At 41.4% G+C, this 27968-nt stretch overlaps 1 protein-coding gene across 1 annotated transcript; it reads right to left on the bottom strand.

The window, feature by feature from the left end:
• Positions 1-3: 3 nt before the first annotated feature.
• tmem63c (transmembrane protein 63C) lies at positions 4-27944 on the bottom strand. The gene is made up of 23 exons (XM_046413795.1): positions 27859-27944; positions 18859-19084; positions 15864-15943; positions 14263-14350; positions 12736-12773; positions 11830-11972; positions 10847-10898; positions 10586-10694; positions 10060-10133; positions 9866-9946; positions 9665-9785; positions 9351-9484; positions 9070-9192; positions 7744-7897; positions 7542-7648; positions 6826-6912; positions 6646-6711; positions 6378-6540; positions 6180-6285; positions 5246-5413; positions 5024-5136; positions 4861-4935; positions 4-3960 (listed from the first exon to the last, which is right to left on the bottom strand). The coding sequence occupies exons 2-23, from the start codon at positions 19066-19068 to the stop codon at positions 3730-3732; spliced, it is 2523 nt and encodes an 840-aa protein (XP_046269751.1). The 5' UTR covers positions 19069-19084; positions 27859-27944; the 3' UTR covers positions 4-3729.
• Positions 27945-27968: the final 24 nt, after the last annotated feature.

Genomic DNA, 27968 nt, shown 5'->3' with positions numbered 1-27968 from the left:
CCATGTGAACATTCACTTCTGCACTATGTGACTATGACTCTCTCACTGTCTCTCCAAAACCCCTTCATCACAGACCACAGAAGAGGAGAGCAAGGAGTTCATGGCACAAGATGAGTGGACTGACGTGAATTAATTTTAATTTCAGATCACAGCACTTCACTTTTGACAGATGCAAACTGGTTAGCCTGACAGAGCTCAATCTCAAATGCAGTCTGTCCCTTAACCTCAACCTTCTTGGAGATACCTACATTTACAGCAGGCTAGTCACGTGTGAAACAAAGATGATACACACATTTCATAACCAAGAGCAAAAACCAGTGGACATGTCTGGAAAGCTAATGCACCTCCAAATAGACCTTGGATGGTTCAAGCCGACAATATATGAACAGACATACCATAAAACTAGTTATGCATGAAAATGGACAATCCCTCCTTGCATGGCCATTAGAGCTAAAAATACCCTAATAAGTTTTATTTTCTATTTTTCAAAGGAAAGCACGTTTAATGATCTGTGAAACAAGCTTCTGCAAGAGAAACCCACAGGACATGCTGGCAGTTCACAGACAGAAATTTTGAGATGCTCTTTGATGTTTTTTTTTTTCCTCCAAACAGAATCAGGATTTTCTGCCTTGACCAGTCAGTCTCTCGGCTGCCAGCTTTCATCCATTTTATACAGGATGAGGAACTACAATTAAATCCCTTGTAAAATGGAGTAAATACATTTTATTTTATGCAATAATATGCCATTAAGTACAACTGAAGAAAAACTTTTTAAAAGCCCTATTACAGGCCTTTGATTTTATGCGATTAAAATAATAAACCTTCACCTACTGAAGACCAAAAAAAAAAAAAATCATTCTAAGATTTACTGTGTGAAGTAAGCTGAACATCAGGACTGTCAATATTAATCAACCACATTAAAATTACCTAAAGACGAATCATAGACAAGTGAATGACACAGGATGCACAACCTCTAAACATTTTTTTATCCTCTACAGTGAGCTTGGCCATACATCTTACACATGAGCTGACAACTGAAAAGATAAAGAGTGAAATCAACAAGGCACCAGAGAGGCCACGACACAAAACATCTTAAAAAAAGCAACTGAACTGCCGTGACATAAATGCATACAGTAAGTAAGCTTAGTGTGCAACTTTACAGTCAAAGAAAACGACTACTTGAAGAGCATTTACCTGCTTGTTCTGGATATTTTGATCAGATCGCATGATCGTCCTGATTAGTTGAAGTTTGCTCATTTGCCACTGATCTGTAGACATTTCTATTGTCCTTTAGGACCTCTCCACGTCCACTCTGCTTCACAAGTTGAACATTCTGCAGGAAAAAGCGAGTAAGTAGGCCTTGAGTGGATATTGTTTTCTCAACATATTTTCAAGGTCAGGAATGACCTGTAAAACTTAACATTTATGAAAATATGGACAAAAGCCTGCAGAACAATTTGAACAACTACAGTTCAATGAGAACCGGACAAACTAATCTGCTGAAGAAGTCCATGTGATGTGGTCAAAAGCTTCAGGAAAAAAGACAGTGAGTGGGTCTTATGTGAAGGTTGTTTTGTCGATATTTAGGTGGAAAGAGTTCACTGCTTGTCTGCTGACTAACAGAAGGAACTAACCATCAAGTGTTGAATGACTACATTGGGGGGGGGTTCGTGTTTCTTGTTGCGTTTTTATCTCTTGGTTGTTTCTCCGCTCTTTACTTTTCAGTCCATGCAGCATATTTCAGGCCGTGCTGGATTGTCACACAAAAGGGAGTGTTTGTTGAAGGCACAGCAAAAGACATAAATAACGGACTACAATCAGTTTACATTCAGTTTCATAGGTAAAACGTTCATCCAGCTGCGAAGAAATAAAAATTTTCCCAAAATACAAAACTTGCAAGCATACAGATGGACTCTAGACCAATGAGATTTGTGCATCTAAAACCTTAAAGAGTAGGATATGAATGCATACCTCATTTATACAACAGACAGTCAACATGCAGTGAGACACAGAAAAGGTTAATGAACAGAAATCATGGTACACTATAGTAGTGCTGGAATTCATTTGTATTACTCTTAGCACAAATATTTGACAAACATTAGACAAATAAATACAAACAAGTTATTTTAAGCCATTATGATAACAAATTAAAATTATTAAGTGTTACAAGTAAAAACACAAATATAATGGCTTTGGTAGTGACAAAAGGTTCAGTTACTTTCAGTATTTCACATAATTAGCGAAATGAGGGAATTCTTCTATAGATGGTGTTGTCTTACAATGGATGAAAGTAGGCTGCATGGCATATTTTCAAATGGTGTATTTCACGGGGTGTGATACTGATTTTCCTATAGCTTATACAACTTAAAAGAAAACTACATTTTGGAAAAGAAACTTATTTGCTTCTTTGCAGAGAAATCAATACCAGCTTCTACAAGTAACCAGTTAGCTTGGCTTAACATAAAGACTGGAAACCAGGGGAAACAGCTAGCCTTGCTTTGTCAAAAGGTAACAAAAGAGTCATCCAGCACTTCTAAAACTCACTAATTAACATGTTGTCTTACACTTGTTTAATGTCGTAGAAGTGTAAAAGTAAGGTAATCTTATTGTAAAACATTACAATAAGATTACCTTACTGTCAGCCAAGAAATAGTCCCATCACAGGCTTTGCTGGCTGTTAGTCAGTTTACAGTCTTTTGCTAACCCAAGCTAACCGACTGCTGGCTATAGTTTCATATTTACTGTCCAGACATTAGAGTGGTATTGATATTTTTGACTAACTCTCAGCAAGAAAGCAAATTAGCACTTGCAAATTGCTGAACTGTTCTCTCAAAATAAATAAAACACATACACAGTCAAAACAGTATAATAGGGAAATACTCTGATTAAGATGGGACAGCTCTTTAAATCCTAGACCTATCTCCAGTATCCCTCACCCCCAACCCAAAGCACAATATCAATGACACCAAAAATACTGTAGCAAAAATAGCGACCTTAAATTGATACTAGTTACAACAAGCTTCAGTTACAGCCAAGCTGCTTGTGCCTCCTTGGAGAGAGTGTACATACATTACAGTACATCTCTGAGTTACATTCGGCCCTCCGTCTGTCTGCTCTCTCACTGCAGATGGCTTCACAACTAGCTGCCCTCACCCTCAGCCTCCCAGAGCTCTGCCGCCGAGGAACCAGATATCACCCGTGCCCAGACCACTCTGTCAGTCTGTGGGGCGAGCCTGCTCACACCACCCACTCTGATGGGAACTTTCACCTCCACTCATGTCCAAGTGGCACATCATGGAGAGAGTATCTCTCATAGCATCCCCAAAGGCAATTCCTCCCTCCTCCTTTTAACCTTTATAACTTACAAATGAAGCCACAGAAGAAGAAGAAGATCCAGGTACTGTCATGGAGCATCCAATAGTTTAGCAAAGATAATCTGTACATTGAGGGTGGATGTTTCTTCCATCAAGATTGATGTTTGTGTCCATAAGACAGGTTCAGGAGATGTTTTCGCAAACTGCTGTCTATATATTTAAACATTTATTGACTGCTCCTGTATTCTTAAGCATTTTTCATCTTCTGGTTCATCCTTCCTAACAAGCCCAGTCTTAGGGTTTGAGGCAGCTAAGTTGGAGTCTGAGGTCATTGGCAAAAACGCTGCATTGCGGCATTTAGCAATCTGTGTTCCTCAGGCAAAGGACACATGGAATCAGCTTGAGGGATTTGGTGTTACTGGTAGCTCACAGGACTGTCCATGAGAGGGCTGGAGGAGTAGGGGCCTGGGGGGTCTTGGAGCTCAGTCTCATGGGTCTGGGCATGGTCTTCCTCGCACTCCTCTTCTTCCACAGGGCCGTGGCTTGAACTCTGGGAGCTGGCCATGGCACCGTAGCCGTGGTGGGCTGGGGAGGGCATGGGAGTCAAAGCCAGCTCTGGCTCCAGCAGCACAGACGCCACAAACAACTGAAGAAGGAAGATCAACATACACTTTATGATCGTCTCACACAGTAAATCAGTTCACACACAGTGTATGAGATTAAGGTAGTTAAGGTAAAGTTAAGATCTCAGCAAGTTCATAATTTAAGAGAGTTCATATCCTGGATCAAGTTTGAAAAATTAAATAAATGACAAATATTAAAAAGCCAGTTTCTGTGGACAATATAATATATAAGCCAGATGAAGAAGTATTCAGATCCCTTGTTAAAGATAGTAAAAGTAGTAATCCCACACTGTAAACTCCACCTGCCCACAATCATTACAGAGCATATGGCTTGTATTTAAAATAACAGTAAGTAAACAAGTAAGAAAATTTTAACTAAATCTACAAAGTACAAAGCAGCACAAAATACAAAAATCTAAATAGTCAGTACCTCAAAGCTTTAACTAAATGCAGTACTTAAGTGTAAGAAATTACTCTGCATATTTTAACCCCTTTATTATGAATCACTTATACTTTACATTATTTTCAGCCATTTTCCCAAACATACAAACATAGTTTATTAGTGTGGGTTTGGTGGCCATCCATGACTTGAGAGACACTATTAAATTCAAATCATAACATTGTATTTTTAGTCATCCATGCACTTCCAGGAAAGTCTGGAAAAAAACATGAATAACAATACCCAATGTAACTTTTTACACAAATATGAGTTGTTTTTCAAGTCTCTGACAGTCATGGCTGCTAGATATGCAGACTAAACACACACAAACAACACACGAACAAAAAATGCAACACGCTTTGTAAAATTCTCAGCACTCATGAAAACTACATGTGGTTTTTAGATTACAAAAATACTAATATGATCCCATCACTTAAGTTTTTATAGTCAACTGTCAGAATAGAATAAAAATGTGATACTGTACACTGGAGGCTGTGGTGGATGTTACAGTACTCCTGTCTGCATCAGTGAACGCCCCATCTGCTGGCTGATCGGACATCTGAAACAAAGACAATACATACTGTTCATTCATTGCGCTCGTGCATCCTCTGCTGAACCTGATGTCTGTGAGGTGCAGTGGAGCCGACCTGATAACTTGTTGACTTGTCTTGTTGCTTCCTAAGGCACAAGCGGAGGAGGGAAATAGCAACAGAGGAGAGCAGGGATACTAAGGTGAAGAGGGTGATGGGATGCACTGGACCTGTGCCAGTAAGGGGAGAAATCACAGTATCGCAGTTTTATAGTGTACACTAACAATACACAAACAGGTAGAAAACTGTAGCAGGCTAAAAAAAATTGTGTTAATGTACCTAATCTGAGCACAGAGAAGAAGAGCAGCCAGAACATGCAGAGGATGGGAGCCACGATGACCTGACTGATGGCTGCCCTGTGGATGCGCTGGTTGAGTTTGGTGGGAACGTATGCATAGTAAATGTTGTATCGGTCAACCATGTGCTTCAGGATCACATAGAGCAGACCTAGTAGGGGCACAAGAAAACACACATACACTCACTGACTGAAGAGCACCTGCGGTATGATAGAGAAAACCATTTAAATATCTAAAACAGCACTCACAAAGCATTCCTTGACAAAGAAAGGAGTTTTATAACATCATCATTTAATATTTTGCTCTCTCTAGTCTACATCAAATCTCACACATACAGTAAGGCTTTAGTGCCTCAAACTCTGTATATATATGTTTAATACAATGATCAATGTACAATTAAATTATTTTCAAATGGATACAGTGGGAAAACATGTCTTAAAACAACTTCCCTTTATTTTTCAAATTAATATTTGCCCCATCAGGTGCGGCCTCTTTGTGGTTTCATCCAGTGTAGTTTAACTCAACCAGTAAGATTATTTGCATTAACAAAATGTTTGTGAGACTAAAATGCCAATTTGCTGAAAGGTAAAAGGCACAGAACAGCAGGGTATTATGTATGAAAGAGCCCATCGGGACTGAGGATTTGACTGCAGAAGTAAATAGAAGCTTTTTGAGCTCTGGGCAGAGACAGGAGCAGAGTGGGCGTCTGGCTCACAACTCACTGTGTCTGGGTGTCTGGGACTACAGCAGCAAATTCACACAGTCTGCATTGGACGGGCAGGCAGCAGAGGAGAGTGAGGCCACAGCATGAGGAGAGATGGCACACACACACACACACAGGGGGGAAGGTGGTGGGATGGAGGAGACAGATAGAAGGAGGTAAATGAGGATAAAAGAGGGTTACTGTACGTGCTCACCAAAGGGTGTAATAATGGGACATGTGATGCTGTAGGTCATGCTGACTGCAAAGATACACATGGTCCAGGCATACTCCAGGCCAAACTGGAACTCGTAGGCCTGACTCTGCAGATGAAAACATAGTGAGACTTTTTACATCTTAAAAACAGAGTACAATCTAATGTGCCCAACATGAAAACATAAAAGGCTCAGCTAACCCGTTTGACATGAATGCGCTCCGCCTGGGACTTGGCGAAGCAGAGGCGGAGGGCATACACCGTCAGCGCTGGGATGCGAAGCAGCTCCATCGCTGTGCCAATCAGACTGGATGTAATCACATAGTTTACAAAGAATGAACCGTTGTCAGGAAGAAATACGCACCTGCAATGAGAGAATAATGAAAAATTTGAGTGCTGCACCTGAAATGTCTTTTAGGCACCATAATACTCTTGGTATGTATTACTTCAACAAAAAGAGCATTCTTACTGGAATTTGACATCCTTCTCATCTAGGAAGTTGACATCAAAGAGCCATGTGAAGAACAGGTCCAGACTACAGAGAGAATAAAATATAAGCAGGTTCTAAAAAAGTAACAAAAAATGTCAAAGTGGGTAAAATCAAACGAAAAGGAAGTTATACGTTGGTTTTGAGTCTGTTGATGTGTACCTGGACAGACCGAGTGAAGGCAGGATGATGACCATGAAGACCAGCAGCAAAAAACACTTGTGCATCGTTACTTGATTCTCACCAGACCTGAGATATTAAATTAAAAAACAAGGGATGGTAGGAACATCATTATGCAAGGCACATTTAGTTATAAAACATATCTGCACAGCTCCCTTTGATATAATAGTAATTCATAACAGGATATCATGTAATGTAAAGTCTGCTGACTCTACATTTACAGGTGTGTTGGGTTCATTAGCACAAACTACACTTTTCACTCCAGTAAACACTTGATTTGCATTCGGTCCTTCGCACATCACGCCTGCACAACACGTTTGTGGGGGTGGTTATGTAAAGAAAGGGTGCTCATAGGTGCTGCGTGAGGTTGTCTCCTTATGCACAGTTGTTCTGCTCCTTCTCCCGCTAGTCACCATGTGCTGCTCCTCTGCGCATGGTGACTACTGTGCATATCATTATCCTCACATGGAGATCTCTATGACAACCTGCCCAGAATAACAGTGCAGGGAGAGTGACAGAGAGAAGGAGGGAGAGAGGGGGAGAGTAAAAAGAGCAACAGGGAGAAATAGGGAAAAAAAATGCTTGGAGTTGAGAGGAAGACAGGGAGCTACATAGGAAGGGTCCATTTGAAGAAGGAAAGGACAGGCATTTCCATTTCAGAGGAGAGAGAAGAGTGGTGGCCAACGGCAAACGAGTACCTGGTCCAGTGGGACTCAAAGAAGGCTGAGTAGTAGACGATGAAGGGCAGGAGCACTGAAAATGCCCACAGCAGAAGGGTTGGGAAGAACTGGGTAATGACTGGGCTCTGGATTGGACAGGAAAGTGATTAATTAATGACAGCAAAAAGGGTTAAAATGTAGCATTACGGTCACACGGTTCAGTTCAGTCTCAAACTCTGACCCGCAGACTCTCCACGGGCCGCGTGACATTGAACTTGTCCATAGTGTTGACGATGATGGCGGGAGTGGTGAGAAAGAAGAGCAGCAGGAAGAGGAGGATGTTGAGGAGGACACAGCGGAGCCACCAGCGAGAACCACACACTGACAGGTTTTCCCTGGTGACGAGAGAAATAATGAGCCTCAGTTCACAGTCATGAAGCAGGACAGACAGGACAGTTAACACACTACTGTCCCCTCACGCTCCTGTACTGTATGTATTGACATAAGCCTGAAATAGCCATTTTGGTTGCCTCTATGTAAGTGAGTTGCTGAGTGTGTTTCCACTGGAGAACAGGTTGATGAACAGCACACTTCAATGCTCAGTTTTCAAGGAGAAACAAAAGTCCCTGCTCCAGTCATCTACTTGACTACTTGAAAGTGCGAAAACACTTTTGTACACAAACACACTGCAACCAATCGGGCATGAAGCACAAATAGGGAGGGCTACCATCTCTTTGGTTAAATCTCCCATACATATGCACCACTCATTTGTTACATAATCTTGCCAGGGCTGCTGCATTTGCTTTCCAAGATAAGAAGCATTTATTATGACTAATCCAATCATGGACAGGGAATGAGCTTAGAGTGGTGTGTATAAGACACACAATCAACAACACAGCGATACATCTGAAATGCTGCTGTTAATTATTTTGATTTTTCATTTCTTTGTAACTCTACTACAGATAAAGCGTCAAAGCCGAGGTGCGTAATTTGCATCATGTATACCTCTTGGGTAAATACATGAACTCTTTTAACTTCATCATTACAAGCTAATGTTCCATCGGCAAGCAAAATTACAGTCCACAGAACTTTGGTTTGAAGTCTATTCACAATCCAGAGGTTTTCAAAAATTCCAAATATGTCAGGGTTAATTACAGGGAAATGTGTCTAAATGATGCATCAGGCGTATAAAACTGGATATTTCACACAAAATATGTGTCTGCGTGGGTTTCCTCCCAATGCTCCTGTTTCCTCCCACAGTCCAAAGACACGTAGGTCACTAAACTGCTTCTATTGTAGGTGTGAATGTGAGTGTGGATGGCTGCTTGTTGGTATGCCATGTTTCATATCTGTTGCATGATGGGGTAAGTCACTGTCCCTGCAGCCACGCAAAAAGATAAGTACAGATAATGGATGGATTCATATCTCCCTTTTTTAAGTGTTAGAAATGTAGTATGACGTTGACTTGAAGGCTAATAAAGAGAAAATAAGAGTATGGGGGACCATTAAGCTTTAAGAAAAAAGAAAAACCAAAAACATTATGAGCTCCACTAATGTCAGTACTGACCAGATAATGTCACTGGGAGCGGGTGCGTAGCTGACCCCCCATTTGTGCGACTGCACCACAGTGGTGATGCTGGACTGCTGGGGTCTGCGATGGCAGTGCACACGACTGTAGTCTTTCACTATGCTGGAAAACAAGATGAAACGCACAAAAGCACTGCAGAAGTCTGCGTCCGCACTCAGTAATGCCTGATTTTATGTTCTTCCATGAATTTTATGGCTAGTCCATGCTGTGTCAGTGACCTGACAGACATGAAGCTCAGTGTCATGCTGCTCTTTACTCACACAGCAGTCATCCTCTCATCACGGAAAGTCACAAAGGCAATGCCCAGCCTCTTCATGGAGATGCGGTTCTTCTCAGCATTAAACTCATCTGTGCGTTTCTCTTCTAACTCGCTGTAGTACTGTTCTGCATCTACCTGCAGAAAAAAGTTGGATCAAACGTTCTCACTGCATCTTTCACTGTCAGAGAAATCCCCAGTTTTACCTTATCACAGTATGTCATTGCTGCATGCACCTACTTTTGGACTGCAGTGCCATCCAGTGGTACCAAACATTCTGTGCAGCACTGCTAACCACTGATACACATTACGCTGTACCTTTTCAAAGCCACAGATGTCACAGCAGAATATCTGAGCACATGGATGGGTCTTGATCACAATCTTCCCCTCCTTTTGGGCTTTTGTGGCAAAATACAGCCTGCCTTTCATTGCCTTGCGCCTGTAAGACATAGCATCCTCAAACAAGAGCCTCGCATTGATCACAAACTGTGCAGCTCCAATCTGTAGCAGTTATTGTACCTCTCTAAGTCCAGCCTCATCAGCTTGTGGACATCAAAGCAGAAACGGATATCAGTGACAGTACAGCTGGGGTAGGCCTCACTGGGGAAAGGAATGAAGGTGATAAGATGAAAAAAAAGGCCCAAGCTTCCTTGAAACATTAATCAAACATAAAGAGCAGATTTAACTTGATTTAACAATGAAAATAAGTATACTGGAAGTGCTTGATGATGAGCCCTGGGTCAGAGATCTCTCTTGGTATGGAGGTAATCATCAGCGTCCTGGCTACCTGCAACACAGAATAAATCCACCTTGAGTTTGGTCTAGGCAGAAGTATCTTGCATTACAAGGACAAATTTGGTACAGATATTCAGTGTCCCCAGAGGATGAATTTGACTTTGGTGATCCTCTGACCTTTCCTCTACCTCCACCAGGAGGTTGACATTTGCGGTTCAGAGTAAAATGTCTCCACAACTATTGGAGTGAATGCTATAAAAGAAACACATTTATGTCACCCCCAGGATGAGTTTTAGTAACTTTGGTGATTAGTCAGGGCAATATTTCAATTTTCACCTATGAAGCAAATACCTATAAAAGTAATGACATTCCCATCAGCCTCAGGTGTACTTAGCTGTTCAGCAATCCCCAGCAAGCTAATATGCTAAAGAAGCGTAACCGACTTGATAAGATGGATATCTTTGCAGCAAAGAAACAGCAAGATATAATGTGATGGTGACAGACCCTCTCGTCTTCTCTGTACTCCAGCCGCATGGAGTGGTGAGCCATACACAGCAACGTGATGATGAAGTAGACCAGAGCAAAGATACTGTGAAGCCACAGAAAGCTGTTCCTATGAGGCAAAAAACACTGTTGTGATTTAAACCAATATATATATATATATATATATATATATATATATATATATATATATAGTCCACTATTTCTTCACTGGTCTGTGCTATGTCATGAGATGTGATGTCATTCATAAAGTGCTAGACTTACTTTGCACTAACATTGGCCAGTGTTGTTCTTCCAAAGTTTTCAGGACTGTCTCCTGTCGGAATAATGAAACATGACAGAGAGCGAGACATCTTAATTTCTAAATGACTCGAAGGAAAATCCCTCCTCTTTTGTCTGGAGGGTGAGGCAACAATGAAGCAATGTCACTATTCAGAGAAAACATTTTCCAGCCAGTTTAATGAAATCTCACTAATCTCAATGAAATTTCACACAAAATTCAAACATTGCAGTCATGCCTAACTCTGCTGTTTTAATTTAGGCACCCTTTGTTTGCTGTTGCCATGGCAGCCTGTCAATGAATGTTGGTTTATTTAATGGCTGGGGTGACACATTGGGCCATAAGATGACGGCCAGCAGTAATAAAACAGTTTCTGTGGACAGCCCAGCTTCTCGTAGACCTCAAAAATGGCTCTTGCCCTCATCCTGTTATGGAAAGGCTTACTCAACACTTCCTACAAAATAAGTACACAACTGCCAATAGGCATTTCTGCTGCTATTTAGCAGCTAATTTTCTGCTCCATGCCATCCCTGACACCTACATGTGTATGTTAAGAGGAAATGAAGCACTTTCTATTTTTATAATCCTGCCTGAGGAAACGCTTGATGAATTGCCACTGGTGTGCCAGCAGCTCACAGATGAAATGCAGCCCCTGTGTGTGTAAATAGTTGTAGTTTTGCTTCAGTTTGAAATGCTGTTTTATGGGTCATTGGAGGTTAAAGATTACCTTTCATTTCAGTTATGTAAGATACTTTGGCTTTTTTAAAACTCAGCTTTACCATAGATTGTTTTAAGTTCAACTTTCTGACCATTTAACTAACAAATCATTCGGTGTGTACATGTGTGTGATCGTCTCTGTGTGGCCTGGCTTCTCTCCCTGCGAGGGGCCCACTCTGCTGAGGTTAAGGATATCCCTCGGCTTTTCAAACAGTTGGCTAGCTAGACCATCATGTAGGGACCAAAATACCCAGGAGGTTCCCAGAAAAGTTGACCGGCAGGATTACAGCCAAAGACAGCAGGCAAACCACTGTCATGAGCAGGATGATGTGGCGCTGGAAGGACAGGTATGTGACAGCGTCAATGCCACATTTGCTACGGATCTCTTCATCCCTGCAGAAACAGAGAGATGAAACTTTCATTTTTGCTTAATCCCATGTCCAAGAAATCTCAAACTTTCTCTGCTACATGACAAAAACATGAACGCTGCAAATTGCTCTGTAGTGGAATTTCCACACATACGGCTGTGATGATAATTGGTGAAGTGCATCACACATATGCAGTGTTTGCATATGTGTGATGCACTGTCTTTTGCCAAAACAAATAGGCTGACAGCTTATACCTCATCATGAGTAAAGCTGTGGCAACACTACTCTGGTTAAAGAAGCTGAGGCTACCAGGCGGGAGGTTCAGGAAACCCAGTGTCATAAAATAGAACAAAAAAAGCATGAAAAAAAGAAGAAAAGAGGTGCATGTTGGTCTTATTGCAGGCCCACACATTGCGAACTGACAGGGTGGGTTTGCACTTTCTCAGGGATCCCAGGCTGAGCCACTAGCATGAGAGCTAAAAACAGAAGCACCCAAACTCCACCACAATACTATGGAAACCATGGGCACCGTGAAAAACGCCTTTTTACAGGCCTAACTCTGTTGTGTGCAGTCAGACTCAAGCAAGTGCAAATATTCAACAGGAAACCACGGCACCAGTGGTCACATGAGCCTAGACTCGTTTGTTTTTCGAGCTAAATGAGATATAACGGGAGACTTTACATTTGACGGTGACATCAGCTTTGAAGACAGAGGGCCAATAAAAGGATGCAGGCTGAGATGAGAGAAGGGCAGAATAATTACAAGGGCAACTTCTCTCTGTACTTACTTCATATGGTAAAGTGATGAGACCCACGAACAGAAGCCCTGAAAGGAGAGAAGAATCATAAAACATCCAATGGATTTGTTATTAAAGATAATAAATTGCATATGTATGCAAGTCTGTGCACACCACATCTGACTAGCTGCATGTATCCACTAGTTTGCATAGTAATGAGGTCTGCAGAGTGACACAGAGATGAAGATTTAATAGGTCTAGCCTGGAGCAGTAACCCGTTTACTGCAGCCTCAGCTTTGTGTAGGCACAGGGCGATGACTCCCGTCTGACTCTTTGTCTCACACCGTTATAAACATGAAGGGAGTGACCTCAGTGTATCGCACAGGTGTCATGGAGTCACAAAGAGTCCAGCTGAATCATGATCCAAACTTTCCTCTTACAGCAGTTGACGCAGTGCAGTCTTAGACAAGTGGACTTTATTAAGTGCACCGTGCTACATTTTCAGACATCAGTGTATCATTGACAAGTTAACTGTGATACCTTGAGAGGAAACTGACAAGAGAGACTGGCAGGCAGTCAGTGGTGTTGTTGATGATAGCGCTTCTTAAAAATTAGAAATGTTGTTTTGTTTCTCATACAGCTTTTAGTGTCTTTGTAGCATCTCACAGCCATTAAATGAGCATCTTGGGGATGATCTTACTTTCAAAGACAATAAAAGGCTCCTGGTTCACTGACAAAATGACAGCACACTGAAGATTTGCTTCATTTGCTGTGCACATGACTGTTCTGTGGGCTGAGGTAAACTGGCTGCCAGTAAAGTAAACAATAATGGAATATTTTTTATTTTTTGGAATGAAATTACTTGACTAATTTGTACCACAGATGAAGCAGCAGGCTGGGTTGTGGAGGCAGCAGGTGGAGAAAGAAACAGCAAAAAAGATATGCAGAAAAGCATTTTGAGGCTCTTGCTGAGTGACAAAACTAAAGATGGAGAGGATTTTGGACAAAAACTGAACTGGGTCTGTTTTTACTGGGTTACGCTTACTCACATGTATCATAACTTGTTATGGCAACTTATTGTCACTGCCATATTTCAGTGCCTGTTTACACATTCAGCTGACAAGGAGCAGCATTAGCTTTAATCTCTCTCTTTAAACTCCAACCACTCTAAGTTCAATGTTCACTCTCCTTTTAGCCGTGGTCTGGTCCTTAAATTTTTATTGCCGCTAATTGTTCCCCCTTGCTAGTTTGATTGTTGTGTGACGCCTTTCTCATCGCATATAGTTAATAACAAAATATTAATTGGTGCACAGCAACACAGCGAGAAAAAAGACACTCATATGTAAACAATGCAGGTTTCACACATAAAATAAACTTTACAAATGCAAACTTTTTATCAGGTACAAAATTCAATCACCCTTACGTCAGGACACATAAAATGTGTTTTGTTGAGAGAGGCTGGGTTTAATCAAAACAGTGTTTGTGATGAAATCCACAGGGTACCTTTAATTGATCTGAAGATGCTATTAAGGGGTTTCTTGGTGCTTTTAAGAGCTCATGACTCTGAACAAAGCTTACCATGTCCTTGGTCTCAGAGTCGGAGGGGCTGGACTCTGATGGAGACTTCTCTTTCTCACTTGGTTCGCCATAAAACAGAGATGTGAGACTGAACAGGGAAGAAGCAAGATCAAAGATATTGATTGTGGCCTGATGTGACCTTGTCAATACATCCTATATTTAACTCAGTGCTGTAAAGGATATGTACTATGACATTACAACAGCACCTGTTTGAAATCAATCATTGTGAGTGTGTATACATAGAGACATAAAAACACCAGAGTATGGCTGAATCTAATAGAATCAGCATGGTGATTGAGTTTGTGGATATTTTTCTGTGGACCGTACCCCTAACAGTTCAACAGCGTGTCAAATTAAGCAGCAGAATTGAATTAGTATGAGAACGGACTGCTTGGCAAAACACACAGATGCTGCTTGCCCTCCGGTGCTATGAAACTGCTGGCGGTCAGGCAGAACTAATCAAGCATGCAATCCCCTGGAGAGGAGACTCGGGTCAAGGAGGGGAAAAGCACTGCAGACGCATGCAGACTGCTGGGTAAACCTTAACTCATTCTGATAATAACAAAGCTATCTGAATTAGTGCTGAAACGATACTTTAATTAGCCGGTCATCCAGCTGTCTGGTGTCTGGTGTCTGAAGTCTGGTGACCTTCTATATTTCTGTGACCAAAGCATGTAAAAAGACCAAAACCATCGATGAGTGAGCCTAAAAAAATACTGTGGAAGTCTGTGAAGTCAAAATGTATTCTTTCATCCTGTTGCTGAGAACGCTCCCACGGGCCAACTGTGTTTTAATCTGCAGCTGAAAACAGTTCCACACAGATGCATTAGTTACTTGTGTTTGAGTAATATTTGCTAAAACCTGCAGTGCCCAGCAGTTTCAGGAAATCACTCAGCCTTTTAGAAAAACGAAACTTACATGTGTGATCTGTTTTAGAGGTTTACCTCTATGCAAGGAACCAAAGGACTTCAGTGCAACAGGCATGGGACAGAAGTTCTAAAGTATAAAAAGACAATCTGGCACATTATTTGTTTTGATCTTTCAACTGAATTTGTTGACATTAAGAAAAATATAGAATAACACCGATCTTTTTCCTTGTCCTTATCTATCAAGAGAGAATGGCAAATGTTAAGGGGTTCATGCTCCTAAAATGTGAGGATTTTGCTGCTTTTCTCTGTTTTTATTGCTGTAAAAGGAACATCTTATGGTTCTGAAATGTAACTAATGGAAAAAAAATGTTGGCTGCAATACTAAGCATAAAGGACTGAGGAGGCTGCTGCATCCAAACCACTCTGTGTTTACATATACTGTGCATGTCTATGTGAAGTCTGGTCTTTTCACTATCAACACATAAAGCATCAGTCCACTGCCACTGTTGCTCCAATAACAACAAATTATTCTTAAAAGGAAGGGTAGAGCAGGAGGTAATGTGCTCCCTATGCAGTACCGCTTAAAGCCAGCAGAGGGAAGTGGAGGCTTCAGGATCGAGACCCAGGAGTAGGTCCACTGAGAATTTCTTCTCCATCTTAAGTGTCGACATAGCTCACAGACTGGCAAGTGTTTTGAGATTTTTAGTGTAAGACAGTGAGCGATGGATTCACCTGTCGTTCTCCATCAGCAGAGCCAGGCGTCCATAGTCCCATGCGGCCTTCCTCAGACAGGAGAAGATGAGCAACAAGAACTGTAACACAGGATAAGACCGTGAATGCTCCTGAGAATCACACAATCACACACATTATGTCTTCTGGGCTAGTGTTGTCCAAAGCCCTTCTGAACTGCTTGATTTGAAAGAGTGAGGCCCATCTCTGCATTCTCATAAAAGACCTACAAAAATAGGTTCAAAATGCAGCAGTAATAATGAACCATCTTATTTCTCTAGAGTAGTACGTGGTTGTCTTGGAAACTACCAGAGACAGGTCAGCATGCACACGTGAACACATGCTGTGCACTCATCACAAATGAGTGTGGTCAATAGGAAGAATAAATCTGAATAGCCTCCATTCTGCTACAGATGGAGAGCTAAGCTGTAAGTGAAAAAGCCTTTTCAGTGACATATCATGGTGCACAATAGTGGATTCATGCTGAACAGCGCTGGCTAATTATCAAGGAGCAGATCTTGCTGCTGATGGAGGATTGTTGACAAATGCAAATTGAGTAAAAACGCTGATGAATGTTTGATTTTAATGGCGCCATTAAAGCATTAACTCATTTGATTTTAAAAGCCACTTGGTTTAGTGGGCAGGGGTGACAGCCATGTTAATAAGAATGTTGAATGATTCATTCTTCAGTGATCTGGAGCCATGCATAGACAATCAGGGCATCCTTGACTGAGGAGGCTGGTAGATGAATAATGAGCGCTTGTTCACATTAGCAGTCAGGGCTCAAATTCCTTCTTTAAACACGAATATCTCCGTTATCTCACTGGTTCCTTGGTGTCCGTCTCCTCCTTGCTGTTTTATTTCATTTGGACTTGATGTGTGGGCATGCTCTCCTCAAGTCCCACAGATGATTTATTCTCTATGATGGTGGGACTGATGCAGAGGCGTGCTCCTATCACCTAGGGGGGAAGCCTGTTGCGACTCGTGCTTGTCATTAGGAGACAGCGCTCAACCCTCTGTGTTGTCTTGACAACAGGGCAGCGATAAAATGAGCCAATTAAAACATGGATGTGGCAGATTGAGAATGATATCAGTCCAGATCAAGCTTGACAAGGCTTGACAGCGGAACTGAAGTAGTCGACGAGCGAAAGCCTATTATTATATGGAGACAGGAGGAAAAATATGTTTGCAAAGCGGGTATACATGTATTATATAATGTGACAGGAAAGGAAAAACATGCAGATTTAATGGAAGTTGATATCTATATCATGTGCATTGTGTGTTTACATTTGTGTGTGTTCTTGTCTAGTATTATGAGAAAAAAGCCAATAAGGAGACATATAAAAACAGTGTCATTGTATTTTAAAACAGCAATGGCTTAATTTAAAGTTTGAATTAGTATTTAGAGAGTTTTCCCTGAGAAAATAACAAATTAAAGCTCCTGGCTCAGGAGAGGAATATAAAGACATGAAATATTCCTTGTTTTCAATTTCCTCGGCTCAGGCAGGAGCTCGTCTTACTGTTTTTTTAATGGATAAAAATCACTCACAGATGTATAGGAGACAGTGCAAAACACTTCACAAGCTAGCAACTGTACATGTCATTTGCAATACTAAAGTACACATTCATTTTATGGGGGCATTTAACTGTCAATAAATTAAGTCAGAACATTTTCTGTTTAGAAGATTTTCTGTTTAAATAAACATTACTGAAGGAGCACATAACATGGAACAGCCTCTGAAAGCATTAATAACTTTTTTTTATTGTCTTGTCTAGTCCTGGTCCTTGTACTGATGGTGTAGTGGTACAGGATTGCAATTTGGAGGACTTGTGTGAGAAGTGGACGTATTCTGACATTTAGTCTCCAGTATGAGTCAAGCTACATTATATCCACAGCTTTGACATCTTCATCACCAGTGGAGACACATATCCAATATCTGATATACCGTACTTGACAACGACTTTGGCCAAAATAGATTTAGAGTTTGTATTAGGTGTATTAAATCAATCACAAAGCTGGTTAGATGAGGACCTGGGGTAAGTGTCAATGTCAAAACTTGATTTACTGATTACAGTTACACTTAAAAATGTGGCAGTGAGGCTCCCCAGAATGAATTTTTTAAAAAAGGGTGCTTGTCTGTTCACATTTTTCCAATACGCAGCACCTGCACTTCTGTAATCACACGGCCTGTTCGTATGTGACGTCCAACATGTTCTAACACTCTTGGAGTTACTGTTGTACTTAATTATCATCAGGAGCAGAGTGAAGAGCTTCAGACAGACCCCCATTACATCCTGCATCTCACAGGAACAGCCCTCTGACCATGTATCACTCCTTGTTGTCTGTTTGCATCTTCATAATATCTCAACAGGGTGTTGGCAGCTTGAGATATATTAAGAAACTTTGCTGTCAAGGTCCTCTATGCTTCAGCAATACAGAGAGAAGAGATGATTTGGAGTGTAAAGGATGTACAATGAGCTTCCTGCTAAAGAGAGCAAATATGGTTTCAATTAGAGCTGAAATGATTGGCAAACACTTTGCTGAAAAACTAAAATCTAGCAACTATATCTGTAACTGATCGTTTTAGTAATATCATAATGATTTTTGTAGAAATCAGTAATTTCAAGTCCAATCAGTATTACCTGGTTTTTTTTATTAAACAAAAAACGCGAAATTTTGTATTATTTTTAGTTTATAATAGTACACTGAATATCATTAATTGAGTTTGGACTTTTTATCAGACATCACTATGGGCTTTGTCATTGATCAGAAATAAATTAATCATTTGTTGCAACCTACCTTATTGTACCCTTTTGTAACGTCACTGCACTTAGGTAATTTATAAAACTCAGTTTCACTGGTTATTATAGAAAGGACAGTTGGAAAGCTGTATCATATTAAATTTATCATATCAAAACAACTGTTAATTGACCATGGATTTCGGCAGTTGTTGTGTAGCCCATATTACTGGGTGTTTGCGTGAGAGCACGGCTGTACCATCCAGAGCACCACATTGATGGCGAGGACCGTGGGCACCCCTCCAAACGGCAGACCCTGGAGGACGCTGCTGCGGGAGTGCGAGCGGTAGCACCTCTCTGCAGTGCTGTTGTCTTCCCCAAACGAGTCCAGGAAGCTCAGAACATCCAGCTCCACAGCACTCCCCTCCACAGGGGGCGCTCTCGTCACAAACAGCTCAGAGTGCGCCATCAGCACTGGACCAAACCTGACAAGAAACGGGAGAAATAAAGACAGTGACCACCATTAGCCAAGATTTGGGGAACTAGTGGCCTTATTTTTGGCTGTGAGACATACTTGTTGAAGCAAGACCTCTGCTTTACTGTTTGTCATACCATAAGCTGCCATAAGCTGTTGGTCATATGTGAACAATATGGGCTGTAGCAGCAAAACCAATGAATGAATTGAATTATGAAAAGGTGCATTTTACTTTTCAAGTGTTACTTCTTTTCTAAAAAGTTGTGAATGGTCTGTTTTTCAGCATAAAACTGTTCCGACTCATTTTTCTCAGACAAGCGCCTTCCTCTCGCTATAAGCGCAGTCATGATAACATTTGCAAAGATCATTCTAATGATCATCACGATCCATTAGCAGCCATCGATCTGTGTGTGTTTCTTTAGCTGAGAAATGGAAGTGCAGACGTCACTTAAAAGTGACAAACTGACCTGATGACAGACGCACTGAAAAGCCACAATTTGTAACAGGAAGATGCTAATTGGCCCATTTAACTTCATAGACAAGAATTTCTGTTGTGAGAATGAAGACATGATAGTAAAAGCTTAAACTGTGTACTCTGTAATTTGAACAGCTTGCTGAAAACTGGCAGTTATTGTCACTTTTGTGTATTCCCTTCTGTCTGGAGAAACATGTATTGGATATGATCACTGCCATGACCACAGAATGCAGGTCTGAACCATCTGTCCTCCGGCAGAACACACTCTCCTCACTTTTGATCAATATTGTCCCGACTCCCAGCTGCTCGGCTTGTGTACACTCCTGACTGAATAAACAGTCTGAGGAAATGGAGCAGCAACAGAGTGCTGACAAAGCTTTGCATCAATACTGCGATTCAACCTGACTGAAAGACACCAGTTGTCAGATTTCATGGCAAAACAATGAGATGTTGCTGTTCTATAGGAAACACAGCTTCAGCAGCAGTGAACGATAGCCATAACTGCATCACAAACCTGTGCCGAGAGCAAAACAAGTGAGAAAACTGGCACACATTACACAACCCAACTTTGGTGTGATTTACAACTGCGCCAATGATGTCACTTCCTGGGAAGCGCCATCATAATTTTGTGAAGAATTTTACCAAACAGGACTTTTTGTCCAACAAAGCCACAGCAGGATGCCTCATGTAGGCGGTCAGCTGATCAATGGCTGCTGGAGAACTGCAGAACAACACACTGTCAGGGAGGTCTGGAGATGTACAGAAGTCCAAAAATATAACTCAGTAGTCTCCTAGTAGCTCCTTCTGCACCACAGTCGTCTCTGCCTGGCTTCCTGTTGTGAAACTGTATAGCTTGCAGTCAATATTGAGATACTGTCAGATACACAGCATCACAGCCTCCCTGTGGAGACAACTGCAGAGGAGATTCCCTTAGGATGGATCACAAAGCAAACCCATAATGTCCACACTCGCAGCCTGCAGAGCTGAGTTTCCATACATGATGCTTTCTCTCTACCAGTAATGGATTAAGTCATCGATATGCCCAGCTGGATTATTTTACAGCTAAAAATGGATTACAAACAACCACGCAGGCTTATAGAACAAGTAGAAAGCATGCAGTTCTAAAACAAAAACACAGATTCTCCTCTTATCAAATGGTTGATCAGTGGACTTTAATTGTGCTTTTGGGTCATTTATATAGCTGGATTTTACAGCTTTAGAATGATAAATTTTATGTGAAGATTTGTGTCTTGTTGTTGCAGAAATGTGTTTCAAACAAAATGATGGACAAATAAAATTAATTACAGGAGATTTTGATCACAATACAACAAATCAACAAAAAAGGTCTCTAGTTTTTTGTTTACTATGCTGATTGTGATAACAATATGGTGATGCTGTTTTGCAGCATCTGCCTGTGTTTAAATTAATTCAATCATCATGTTGAAAAGCCTAAAATGGAAAGCTGCAGTAAACTACTCTGGGTCTATTTTTATCCTCCTGTGATGAGCTGATGGTAGCAAACAAATCAAAGAGCAGCTGTGTGACATACAGCAACAGGAGCTAAGTCAAACACAAATGATGCCTCACTAAGCAAGAAAATACAACTAGCTGGCTTTAAACTGGAAGCATACAGAGTTGTAACAAAGTCTGACATGCAGAAGATGAAACAGACCTTTATCGGCTCAGTGAACTGCTCCTCTTCCTGCAAAAGACGAGTCATTCAGTTTTGAACACTGCTGATGCTAACAGTGAAACTCTCCCTCTCGTCTTCCAGAACAGAGCAGGATGCTGAGGGATACAGGCTGACTATGGTGTGGTTTCACACAACATTTGGACAAACGTCACAACATGACTCAGCAGTTTAACCACGAGACTTCGTGGATATTCTCTCTCTGTCTCACCCATAGTATATAAACACTCAAACATGCTCAGTTATCCCTTGGTATCAATTTCCTCTCCAGCTTACTCCTCAGTCTTCAGCTAAGCTGCCAAGCCAATGCAGCACAGATTAGAAACTGATGTTAGGCTTGGGAAGCAGTGTTGTGCCTCCCGCTGGCAGCATGACTGAAATCTCTCGTCTGTGCTCAGTTAAAACGTTATTATCACAGATGCTGAAGTCAGTACACGATGAGATATACCTGATTTTGAGTCAGAGAAGCAGAAAAAAGGGCAAGTTGTAACGAGGAAAAAGCTCAGGTCAGCTAATCTGCTCATTGCACCAGAAATAAAACAGCTGAGGTATCTGTGTGTGCGTGTGTGTTTGTATATGTGAGCGAGAGGGGAGATATCAACCCTGAGGTGATAAAGACAAAACAATTAAACTCTAAGTCAGAAAACTGATAACATGCAATAACCCCTGAATCAATGCAGATGTATCATCACTCCCTCGTAATATTTTGATTAAATCAGCTGTAGCTGTATCATGGACTGCTCCAAAGCACCATTAGTTCTTCAAATTCATACTGAGAGGAAAATCTAATGGTTCTGAAGATTTTTTAAAGTAATTTTAAGGTTCAATTTCTCAAAAGTCTGGACCAAATTTCATTTGCCAATAGTTGTTAAATCATTACACTAAAACTCAAAGGCAGCTGATAGCGATAAAGGAAACATCAAGAGATTTACCAGTAAGATTAACCCTCTGCGGACCATTAACGTCTACACAAAAAAATTTCAGTCTACATGCAACCAGACATTGCCCTTCAGGTAGCTGTGGCCATAGCTAAAACACTGGAGAGATAGTGGGGGATGGTGAGCAACAAAGTCCCCTTCCTGCCAAGTTTTAAGCCAAGTGCTTGGGCATCCACTACTCACTTTTGCCATCCTTTAAATCACCTCACCAGGTTCCTGAGCAAGTGCTTTGTGAGAAACCGAATGAGAAAATGAATCTATATCATTTATAAAGACGAGATAGGAAACATCTCTACATCTGAACATATTTTAAAGATGTTGAATCCCAATTCCCAGCTACAGCAAACCTTCATACACAACATAAACCACTTGGTGGACAGCTGAGGAAGAGCGTTCGCCCCCATCGTCAAACACTCAGATGGATCAAGATAGATGACCTGCCTGAGAAAATGAGAGAGAGATGGCCCTGTTTTGCCAGACAGAAGAACCATAAATAAAGCGTGAACTTGCGTTGACTTCCAAACCTCTGCACTTTATCAACTGTCAGCAACTGTGAGATAAAAGTGTACGTCCAAGGACAACTTGCAATCATCATAAATAAAAGAATAATGGCTTCAGAGTTGTTGTTCACTTCTCGACTGCAGCGGCTGCAGCCTTGTTAGACATGCAGTTTACCCCATGCCACTGTTCTGTTTGTGCTGGCATACAGAGACAGTGATACCTGTGTGGAAGAGAAAGGTTTGACGTTTCCCCTGTCATCGACTTCATCTCAAAGGTAGAGCTGGTAGAATATTCATGAGAGATTTTTAGCTGCGCTCTGCATGTTAATTTAAAACTGAGACCCTGATTATGGAAATCTTGGTACGGTACTTAGAAGGTGTTCTGTTAAAACAATCCTCCTCTAATTAACTGTTAACAAGCCAATATGTCATGAGATGACACATTGTGGAAGCTGATCTTTCATTCAGTACTTCACACTAACGGTATGATGAGAAGGATGGGAGCATATTAAAGAGCTATGGTGTAGGCAGAATAATGTAAATGCATTTTGATTTAAAGAATGACTGCTTTAAAAAAATTTTTTGGCCACAGGGAAAACTAAAATTACAACACTGACAATTTAAAGTTGATGTGGGGAAGCTGTTGGCAAACAACTCACTTTTTACACACCCTGCTAGCATGGAGGAACATCAGCATTCATCTGACAAATGTGAACGACTTTGGAACAAGCTCTGTTCTGGTCTCCACCAACTGGCTCTTTTATATTGCTGGATGTTGCATTATATTCACCAGCTAGTTCCAGTGGATTTTTAGATTTGGGGGGCAGAAAAAAGCTGCCAAAGTTGACAAAGTGGGTGCTGTGGACTCAAACTAGCTAAAGATGGTGCCAACATTTTGCAGAGCTGACAGGAACTGCAGATTAAATTGCACTAGTTCTCATCCCACTGTTCTGTTGTATATGCATCTCATATCTCTCTTAGTTCATTTTGACTTTTGACCACTGCTTCTCCTTGTTGCTGCTCTACGATTGCGTTTCCTATAGGCTATGCTGTCACAAATTACAAAACCGTCCCACTTGACATCTTTAATAACAGCACAGACGAGTTGGCCACTTTGCAGCTCTGCCGGTTGCCTCATGTTGTTTGTTAATTCCCGCATCAAAGCCCGACAAACCTCCTTTATTGCTAGCAAATGCTGCAAATTGACAGTCAGCCTTGGTTGCAGCATTTGTGATTGTGATGATGTTACTTAAGCTTAAGTCATTTTTCACTGGGAACTTTCATTATTTTGTTTACTCCCTGAAATTTTTCATCAAAACACCAAATAGGGGAGTAGCCATGGCCTAGAGGTTCGAGAAGCGGCTTGTCACCAGAGAGTTGCAGGTTTGATTCCCCCTGGACTGGCAGGAAAAATTTGGATGTGGTGGAGTGATTAATAATGCCCCCCTCCCCATTAGCCGGCCGCTCTTGAGCAAGACACTTAACCCTCCACCATAACAGGAATGTTAACCTCCAACTTCCCTATAGTTTGTCAGGATGCTTTAATGAGGCACCATGTGTAAGTGCATCTTATTTTCTACTCGACAGGAACGACAGGCCTCTGCTGTGATGGATTTGGTTGGAGGGTGCGAGGCTACGGAAGGGCAGTCCTCACCAGACTAGGCCTGAGGGGGAGAAGAGGGCGGAGATTTTAGCACAATCTGCTCACCACCTGCTCAGTGGAGGAGGGAGGGGGCCTTTACTCTTTTCATACCTCACTCTCTTTTGATCGCACAACACACAAACACAGATCTCCGAGGTGTGCCTGCTCAGAGCACGCAGTTAATGTGAAGGCTGAATGAACTGCAGCATGACTGGAGTGATGACCGCACACATGGGCTGTACTCAACGAACCAAACACCTGCTTCCTGTCTAGCTGCACATGCTCAGTAGGCCCCCAGGGGAGTGCTGTGTGTCTGCCCTGCTGCTGCTGTGTGGACTGAGCCATTCCTCATTAGGTCCCATCTGGCATCAACGATGGCTTCACTATAAGGTGTAGTGGATGACACTGAGCCCGACTATGAACCTACCCAATCTGTTTTCTCTGTATACCTCCAAGCCTCTGTGAGATTCCACCCACAGCCTCCTAACACTGCAAAACCTGACAGAGCTGATCCTACAGATGGGCCTGTGAGAAAACCTGAGTCTCAGAGTTAAAATTACCTTCACGCCCACATCTACAAAAAAAACTGCAAACACTACCCATCATAACAGACCCTCTTAGCGAAATCTCCACTCTCTGTCAGCATCTAAACCATATTTAAAGGGAGCATACAATCAATCAAAATACAACATGTCTTTGCATACCGACATAATTGTAGCTGGTAGCATCACTTTCTCCATCTAGCTGCTTATAATTTTAACTTAAAGTAACATGGATTTTCAACAAATCAAAGGCACATATTATAAGACATCCCATAAGTTTTCTGATTTTCAAGAACCTCGTGGATTTCATTTATTTTAGTGTGATACCGCAACAAATTTTGATTAGGTTACTATTTGATGTCAAAGTTGTAAGTTGAGTGGTAATGACTCAGCAGTTTAACAGTTCAATAGTTCACCTGTTTGTAATACAGAAAGTCTCAGCATCTGAACACAGGAAATGAAACTAATATTTCAAATATCAATGAATGAAGTTTAATTTTGGTCTTCAAAATATCACATAATAGAAGAGAATGTCACAATTTCCCAGAGCCTACAGTGAAATGTCTCAATGTCTTATATTGTTTTATTGTGAAACCAACAGTGCTCAACTGAGCTTTAAAATGACTAAGCATCTGTATCACAGCCAAGAAGAAGAAGAAAAAGACAGCTCATATTACAACATCTGATGTACCTACAGGTATAAAGAGAGATCCTGCGGGTCAGATGGGACTACTACAGGCAGGATGAAATATGTGACAAGTGATAGAATAAGACAGGCTAAGATGCTGCTTCCTGGTGTTAAAGCATGCTTATGAAAGCATGCCCTGTGCTGGAGCATATCTGTGAAAATCCTGCATGTGTCGGCATCACTGTGATGGACCCCCGTGGAACAGCAACAAAGTTCATAGCAGGAATCTCAAACAGCAGGGAGCCTACTCTCTAGCAAAAACAACAAAGCCAAGCCTATGGTACATAATTGCTGCAGTTAGATGGCAAGTGGGATACAAATGGAGGTTTCACAGCGAACCATTTTATCATCAGCTGCTGTTTTGCTCTGATATTCTGTTTGTGTTTGATTTTCCGTCAAGAAGCTTTCACCAAAGTGTTTTCTCACATTTTTATTCATACCCAGCAGCCCATGACATGTGGCTGGGGAGATGAGTCACAGAAATACATGATGCAATCTGGGATGTACTGCACACATTCACACTCACCTGCACCCCACGTCGCACTGCCATCATCATCATCATCATCATCATTATCGGCACTACGAGAGTAGGCAGGGAGGGAAAGTACATAGGAAGATGTCTGTTTGGTGGTACACAGTAGTGTGTGCAATCTGTCAACAGCGTGGGCTGTTCCTCTCAGATTCTCAGTCTGGGCTCAGAGCGGAGAGCGAACTCCCATTCATTAGTGTACTAAAGGCAGCACAACAAATATACCTGCATTACTAGTATTATGGCAATATATACCATGAGATATTAAGCAATTTTTTGATACCTATGAGTGATTAGGCCAGTGTTGATGACAGTACTGGATTTTCTTTTTTAGATGATTTTTAAATCACTGCGATAAAAGACCGGACTTGTTAGGCATTTCATTCATTGGATCAGACATAAACACACACGTCCCTGTTTGGTTACTTTAAATGGTTTCTCACATGAATGTCCAGAAAATTTACATACACTGTGAGAGAAGATTTTATCAGCTTTGCCAACCCCCTACCCTTGTATATGCATACTGACACCAACAACTCACAACTAAAACATAAATAAGGTGAGTACTTTGTTTTGGGCTTAGCCACAGTCCTGAGCTCTTAAAGGTACGAGATCTACAAAATAACGCCAGTAAATGATTAAAATTTGAGACTGACTGAGATTTAATGGAACTTTCAAACTAGTGCAAAAATTAAGTCACCCTTAACCTACCCGACTGGTTCTAAGCCTAAACCTTAACTGTACATTATTTATCTGCACAGGGTTTGGTCTGCATCCTTAACTCTTTCCATGTCAAGCAGAGAAGATCTTGTAATTTTGATACGTTGCACAATGAGAAGGGAAAAAAAGACATCATAAAAAGATCTAAACTAATAGTGAGTTTAAAGCCACAACATCCCCATCACCCTGTTGTTATCATTTATCCTCAGGTGTGATGTGATGGATGTGTAGGGACCTCAGCTTACATATCAGTAATATAAGAGGACTCACCCTCCACCTTAAACTATGTCTACATGAAAAAGTTTTGTTGGTCTCTAGCTTTAGAAATTACATCCCTAAGAAAAAAAAAAAGATTCATCCAAAACAGAAAACATCAACAAAGAGCTGTGACCTCAGTTCACCTCAGTACCGTTTTCTACAAAGCTGATTCTGAAGGCAACAGAGCCAGTAACACACGAGCATGCAGCAGAATTAGCTTGGATTCAACAGGTCAAACTCCTTGCTCAACTTAACCAATAAAGACTTTGTGTCTGCAGTAAAACCAACAACGGACTGGAGATAGCATGGCTGGGGGCCTGAAGATTTATTATTATCGTTTCAATGGGAAATCACAGTTAAAGGTGCTCAATAAAGCTCCAGTTGTCTCCATAAGGAGCAGCAGGCGGTGTAGTCAGGAGCAGGGCTCTGTTTTGGGTGTAATAGTCGGACACGCTGCCAGAAACATCCTCATACTAACCAGCCAATAACAGCACTGTGCCATGATTCACGCAGCGCTTGCACGTTTAGATGTTTGCGCATTTTTAAATTTTATAATTGAAAGAAAAGGTGGTTCTTTATAAGAAAGAAAAAAACGTGTATTGTTTTTTGGCGACTCACTGCCCCCCGCCCACCCCCTCCTCTCCCTCGCTTAATGCAGCACTCCCTACAGTCTGCACAGCCACCTTCCTCCAGCTCTGTAACTTGATGAAAAACGATTGCGCCATAAACAGCGCAATAAAGCCCTCCAGCCCGCGTTTAAGTAACCACCAGATACATGACTTTTAAAATTCACATCGCTCACCTTCCAATGCTTCCGGATCGCTGGCGTCTGCTGATGATGGGGATGCTGCTCCGTGGTTTTTTTTTTTTCTTCCTCCAACACCAAGAAACAAGAGAAACTCCCACCTACTC

This window comes from Scatophagus argus, chromosome 15, assembly GCF_020382885.2.
Source record: "Scatophagus argus isolate fScaArg1 chromosome 15, fScaArg1.pri, whole genome shotgun sequence".
NCBI classification, from domain to species: domain Eukaryota; kingdom Metazoa; phylum Chordata; class Actinopteri; family Scatophagidae; genus Scatophagus; species Scatophagus argus.
This window is presented reverse-complemented; position numbering and strand designations above follow the sequence as displayed.